This window comes from Triticum dicoccoides, chromosome 1B (genome assembly GCF_002162155.2).
Source record: "Triticum dicoccoides isolate Atlit2015 ecotype Zavitan chromosome 1B, WEW_v2.0, whole genome shotgun sequence".
NCBI lineage: Eukaryota > Viridiplantae > Streptophyta > Magnoliopsida > Poales > Poaceae > Triticum > Triticum dicoccoides.
In genome coordinates this window covers 655,129,913-655,136,944 of record NC_041381.1, presented here as the reverse complement: position 1 = coordinate 655,136,944, position 7,032 = coordinate 655,129,913, and the positions used below count along the sequence as shown (strand labels likewise).

At 44.3% G+C, this 7,032-nt stretch overlaps 1 protein-coding gene and 1 pseudogene across 4 annotated transcripts in view; both read left to right on the top strand.

The window, feature by feature from the left end:
* Nucleotides 1-7,032, top strand: part of LOC119349431 (O-acyltransferase WSD1-like) — a 12,828-nt gene that overhangs the window by 3,840 nt on the left and 1,956 nt on the right. For 2 of the 4 annotated variants that reach the window (XM_037617469.1, XM_037617470.1), the window contains one exon: nt 1,103-1,552. The exons of the other annotated variants lie outside the window; for them this stretch is intronic. In XM_037617469.1, the coding sequence (XP_037473366.1) occupies nt 1,103-1,270 (168 nt within the window). In that variant the 3' untranslated portion in view covers nt 1,271-1,552. Of the gene's footprint in view, nt 1-1,102; nt 1,553-7,032 lie in introns of those variants that run through there. 4 annotated transcript variants of the gene reach the window in all.
* Nucleotides 5,117-6,652, top strand: LOC119349433 (annotated as a pseudogene).

Genomic DNA, 7,032 nt, shown 5'->3' with positions numbered 1-7,032 from the left:
AAAATATCTCTAGTGTGCAAGATCATTGTAATTCGTCGATTCTAAGCTAATAACCCGATTTATTGGTATTTTGACCCACAATGGATACAATATTTCACAGTCAATCTTGCCTTCCCCCTCTCTCTCATAAACCCGTAGCTACTATGAAGTTGCTCGTGGAAGTCCAAGGAAGGCCGGTGATGGGGACACGGCTAGAGCACAACTACCCCACGAAAGGAGGTGCCCTTGTACATCTTCACCTGGTTAGCACATCCACGTGAGAAGGCCAAGGAAGGTGGAGGGGTGGAGGTGGCAACCATGCTTGATGCAGTGGCGTCGTTGGCGTTAGAGCGCAATGAAGTGGTGGCTAAGTGTGGTGGAATGGAGGTGGGGCCAAGTGTAGTATGGTGATGACGCGATGTCTAAGAAATGGGTGGTGGTGCGGCCTAGCCTTACCTACAAGGATATGTCCTAGATTGAGAGGCAGAATGAGAGCGAGAAGGAAAACTCTTCAATAGTTATTGCTTTCGGTGGCAACTTTTTAGTAGTTCCTACCAGTATTGCTAGGAAAAACCATGGTTAGGTACCAAAGTATCTCAACAGATGGTTGTGGGCTTTATAACTAAAAGTAGCTTTGGGTTGTGACTTCACAACAGTGCAAAATAACATGTTTGATTGAGCTTTGGCTTTTTCCCGCTAGAAGTTGGTTAATTCCAACTAAACGACATATAATTAGAAGGAACATATTCGAGTTAAATAGTACTCAAAACAAGGTGAGGTGTACTAACACCTCTCGCCAATAGAGTGTTTAGAATAAGGACGATAAGTAAGAGTATATGTGTAGTTGTATTTCCTCTTCTTCTTCTCTTGTGAGTATGAACTTCAACCACAAGACCAACACATGTTTATAAGCAATTTTAAGTACCATCTATCTGCATAGTTTGCCACTAAATAGCTCCGTAGTTAAGGAGATGCCTTGACCTTGGGTAGGCATAAAACCTACTAACCAAGGTAAGATCAATTCCATGGAGCTATACAAGTAAAACTTTAGCACCGCAAAACCTATAAAATTAACCATTCGGCAAACCTATTTTGTATTTAATCAACAAGGTTTATTTTGCAGGCATTGGTTGTGCACTACCAGAGTTACAATAACACTCTCAAAGTAATTCTATCAGTCGACGAGGAAGTATTTCCAGATTACACTGAGCTTTTGGATGACTTTGTCAAGTCCTTCGCACGAATTAGGGAGGCGGCGTCAAGGCTTTCAACATCTATCAAGAAAGAATGATCAACATGAAGATGCATGAGTGTGCTTTCTAAATCTGTATGATGCAAGCAATATACTCCTACATATTCTGTTTGTATGAGACCTCTAGTTATGATTAATAAAAGGCCATGAGGATCCTCACAGTATGCAGTCAAAAAAATATTCTATGTATGTATCAAAAGTCAGGTAATAAAAACCAAAAACTTTACCAACCTACTTCAAATGAAATTTATTAGGTACACTCTCATTGTTGGATAATCATGTATTGGGAGGGATAATATATAAAGCATAACATTTATACCATGACTACGCATTATACTCCTCTGAAATTTTGTTTTTATCTATTTTACTGCAAAAAATTATTGTTTTGTCCATTAACACCAAAATGAATACTAGGTCACTCCACTCTCTTAGACATGCTCCATTTATAATGTGGCACCAACTTCATATGATTTTCTATGTATTGTCACAATGTCACCCTCTCTTAGTACATTACATATATATCGATTCTTAAATATACAATTGATATGAAACAAATAATGACAATATTTGTTTTGAAATTACATTGAAATAGCTACAATTTTTACTAGCTTAAATGTATATCCACGCATAACAGGCCCATCAAACGTCAAAGTTTGTAGCGATTCATTCCTAAAATATATAGATGTAGCTCTGCATTCTCATCAGTACAGTTGGATGTTAAAACAAATGGCTTCAGTTGCTAGTTATTGGTGGTCTTCATACCTTTTGCAATTCTAGACTTCTAGACTTCTAGATAGTACAAAAACAAGTGTATCATTTGTAATTGATTCTAACTAGTAGTTTGTATGATCCAAATGTAAAATTAATAGATCAGTTTGTTGTAGACTCACAAGCGTCGAAAACAACGTCTTCTATCTTTTCCTTCTAGAGGAGAACCTAACCGTCTTGTGCCACTTCCGAATATGCTGATGTAGTTTAAGCACATAGTTAGTCCGCAAATTGCGTTGCCATCAACACCAAGCACTTGTGGAGGGGATTGCACTTTCAGGATTGCTTAGAAGTTGTTAACCTATGTGTTTTCGCACAAGTCTCATTCAGTTGTGACGTCTATCTCAAATGAAATAGCGAAGAAGTGGTCTACTTTTATTTATTTCTCGGTTAGGCAGGTCTCGAGGGATGCTAATAACTCAGTGGACCTTTGTGCGAAGCGCATAGGTACCCTGCTGGTCTCAGAGTGATGGTTCGAGGAGAGCCCATCCTTTCTAGTAAGTTGTCTTAGGGCAGATTGTAACCGGATTTCTCTAAAGCAATAAAGCTCCCCATGTCCATGGCAAAAAAAGGCACGTTCATGTGCTGCAAGGAAAAAACCTACATGTTCCGAGATGAGCCTTCATGTATCTCATAAGATATATTCATCTATTCTCAAAAAATTAAAATATAAATAAGTAAATTGATAGATAAAAAGAAGGAAACTGAAGGTGAAATAAGAAAAGGGGCTATTCGGGTCCATTTAGCTAGTTTTCACATTATATATGTATTTTGGGTCTTGTAAAAATCATTAGCACAAAAGTTACGTTTTTTAAAAAACACTAAAAAGTCGCTGTATATGACTTTGAGTTTCCTGATCCCCTGATTTTTTAAGAAAAAAACAAAAACTTTATTACTAAAACTTAGTAGGCATATCGCCCACTACAATGAGTGCCACATGGGCGGGTACACGAAAACTCCCAATATTTATTCATAACCGCATTCCAGTTGTACCCTACTCTTGCTCGTTCATGGGTTACATGGTTCAGCTCCTGACTGCAAGCTACTACCTTACACGGAAACCCACAATTTCATCTGAAACTTATAACAACCTCAACGATAGGTGCATAAGGTGATTAATCCACTCATCTAAAGTCGGGGGCTTCAACAATTAATGATGAGTCTGTTCCAAAGACAACTCGAAGAACTCCTATATCCACAACATGGTCAACTGCATTTGCCATTGCACACAACTCAACACCGAAGGCGTCCTGAATATTCCGGCTCTCGCCTGCACCACATCCACAAAGCTATCCCGAGCCACAACACCCCATCCACATTTAGCTTTAACAACCCAAGAGGAATATATTTTAGTTTTGCATTTATTTTTGTTAATTACATCTCATTTCATCATGCCTAATGTTCATTTAACATTGAAATGAGGTTGATTCAAACCCTCAATATTATCACACACATTGAGTTCAACCCCAAATAGTATTCAAATGGGATTTATTTCACTAATAAATATTATTATGATTCCAAAAATATTTAATATTTTTTGGGGCTTTGAAGTAATCCAGAGAGACTTTTAAAAAATATATTTGAAACTCATTTGAACCACCAAACCTATTAATAAACATGAGCCTTTCCCTTGTATTTAATAAAAATAGAAAAGGAAAAGGAGGAAGCATGCACAGTGCCTGCAGCCCAAGCAGCTCACACCCTGTTCTTCTTCAACCATCAGTACAACAAGGCATCGGGAGAGGCCGAGTAGTTGTAGCTCAGATTCGATGGACTCCGGAGCTCCCACTTGCCCTATATGATGCCCGGACGGTGCCCTGGCCTCCCTTCCCTCTTTTCCCCTCCCAGCACCATCGTTCCCCACCTCTGTCGCCTGCCATCCTCGCGTTGTGGTTGATTAATGAAAATATTCCATTTGCAAAAGAAAATTAAATTGATAAAGCATGTTAGATTTAGGTAAAGAGGTAGTGTGTCTGAAAAAACTGAGAATCGTAACTGTCATGTGATTTTGGAAGAGCGAGTTGAGTGATAAAAGGAGTTCGATTTGTGGTTAGTAGGTATGTCAATCTATGTTTAGAAGAACATATTTTTCTTCCATTGGAGAATAAACATTGTGCGCCTAGAAATAGGGCTCAGAAGAGAAATAACATGTAATTATATTTCTTTCAAGGAAATAATTTTTTGAGTGGTTTGAAGAAAATAAATACTACCATGTTTGTATGTATATTCATTGCTTGGGCCAATAAAACGACGCGGCACCTTCCAGTGACGGCCCAAAAGATATCCCTGAAGGGCCCGAGGGGACTGAAGCTTGACTCCTCCACCGACGTCTCCCTCCCCCGGCCGTCCAGCCGCTCCAGCGCGCCGCCTCCATCCCCAATCCACCAGCTCCTCCCGCCTCCCCGTCGACGTCCAGCCGCCCCCTCGCCGTACAGCTACTCCGGACCCCGTCGACGTCCAGCGCCGCCTCGCTCCCCATCGACCGGCGACTCCCTCGTCTTCCAGATCCGCCTCACCGCCTCGTCCTCCTGTTTCCCTCCCAGCCTGCACTGCATTGCTCAAGGAAGACCCAGACAAAGGTAGCAGCAGCTTGTACACTTCTTTCAGTACGGGTGTCGAAACCCTAGCAGTAGCAGAGTTCACTACTAGCAGCAATGGTCATTGTTTAGTAGGAAGTAGTATTTGACACTTCTCTTGAGGTTAAAAAGTGCTCCCTTTTTTTGTCCTTTTGAAAAGATTGGAGTACAGCAACCCTGGAGACTGATTACTAGTATATGATTCTGTTCAAAATCCATATAGTTTTATGATCCCAGTGCAAAGGAATTGACATTTTTAGTTGCCATCTCTCTATGTAGTATAGTGTGCTTTGAAAGTTTGTATAGGATGCACTAAATTTAGCTGTTGTCCGTTGTTGTCAGTTGTCACTAATACCTACTCCGTTGTTGTCAATTGTTAGTGTCAAAAACGTTTTTATATTATGGGACGAAGGGAGTATATTTTATTTACCACCGCAATGCATATATTTTTTTGGCAAGTTTTTTTGAAAATTCTTGTCATTGATAGAGCTGTGATGCATATATGTATGAATATCAATACCTGCAAGCTGTAGCAACTGTACCCTGGTTAGCAAGATGTAGCTTATGTATGAATGTCCTATTGTTTTCTCTTTATTGAGAAGTGACACTGCCACAGGGCAACCCTCTCCGTTGACAGGTCCACTGCGCGCGGAAGTCTTGTACGCACGGCCGGCAATGTGCACGCCACAACCAGCCACCGGCCGCATCCGGCTGAACGTCGGTGGGCAGGTGTTTGAGACGACGGCCGATACTCTCACAGGCGCGGGCGAGGGAACCATGCTCGGCACCATGTTGGAACCTTGCTGGAATGCCGGTGCCACCGGGGGCGTGCCGAGCACTTCATCGACCGCGACCCGGTTTGCTTTGCCTCGCTCCTCAACATGCTCCGCACGGGCGAGCTCCACGTCCCGGCTGGCGTCCCAGAGCGGATGCTCTTCCGAGAAGCGTCCTACTACGGCCTCCTCGACTGCATCCGTGCTGCTCGCATCGGCGAGTTTGACCTCGACAGGGCCAGGTTGGTCACGTCAGTGCCGCCGGGTCGGGCGCCGATGGCCCGCCCGGTGATCCGCGCGGCCCCGGACGGAGGGTGCTGCGTCACGCACGGCCCCGTCGTGCGGGTTTACAATTGGATGCTCGAGGAGCCTTTGCCGATCTGCCTGACGCCTACCGAGCCGGTCCGCGACGCAGCCTACCTCGGCGACTCCACGCTCCTCGTCGGGGGCGGTGGCTTGGCGGCTTTCTCCGCCCTCACCGGCGACCTGACTCAGCACTTCCGCTTAGCGCACGCCGGCGTGAAGAAGTCTCCACTGTTTAACGCGGGGGCACTAGTGGTCTTTGATCAGCAAACCAAGGTTTTTGCTAGCTGCAATTCCAGGGATAGCGGCTACTACGGCATCGGTGTCTGGGACTGCATCACCGGCGAGCATACAGACTCCTTTTTGAACCAGAATCTTGACTGCGCTCTGGGCAACGCCAGCAAGCTTCAGTGGCTGGCAAGCACCAACGCGCTAATGGTGATCAAGGCATGCTCACCGGAAGATTCTTGGTCGTCGTCTTCCATCACTGTGGTGGATTTCCGGGATATGAGCGTTGTTTGGTCATGGTGCAGCGACACCAGGGGCAAGGACCACAGGCGCGTTGTCGATGCTGTTGTGATGGAGGATGAGAGGTCGGTCCGCTTGATCAGCCAGAAGCATGATCTTGGGTTCCTCGACATCCGTTGCGAGAGCTCCGGCCTGCAGCCTTGGCCGCGGACACATCAGAGCATGGTGACGGCCCCGACGTGCTATCCGAAGCTCGCCGTGCACAGCTTACTGCTCTTAGCATCCAAGGATGACACCATCTCGGTGTATGGCGGCCCAAATCATGACCACCTGAGGCTGGCGCTGCGAGGGAGCCAAGGCGGTGGCGCCATTGCCGACTTCTCGGTTGGGGGCGACCGTCTCTTCGCGGTGCATCATGAGGATAATGTCCTGGATGTCTGGGAGACCCTGCCGCGGCCACCTCCCATCGCCTAATATTTACTCCCTATCGTCATTGATTCACATTCGTACTAGTCTACTGGGTTAGATAGTGAGCCGGCTGTCATGGTTGTTTGTTTGGTTAGTGGTAGTCTGTGTGACTGACTTATTTGTGCTTTGAATTATATATAAAAAAGAAGACTTATTTGTGCTTTTGCTTTCATGATGAATTGTTGGGTGGCTAGTTGTACGTCTCAGAAGAGAATGAACTGACATCAGATGAAGGGTTTAATTTGAGTCCCAGTTTTATGCGCTTGAACTTCAGCTGCTTTGTTTCAACTTTAATAAAAATGGATGCGTGCATTGTAACCATGCAGAGGTTGGCGATTTCAGCCTCCTTTTCAAAAAAACATACGTTTTGTGTCACTCTGGTAAACTGTACTCCCTTCGTAAACTATAAGAATGTTTAGAATACTAAAATAATGATCTAAATGCT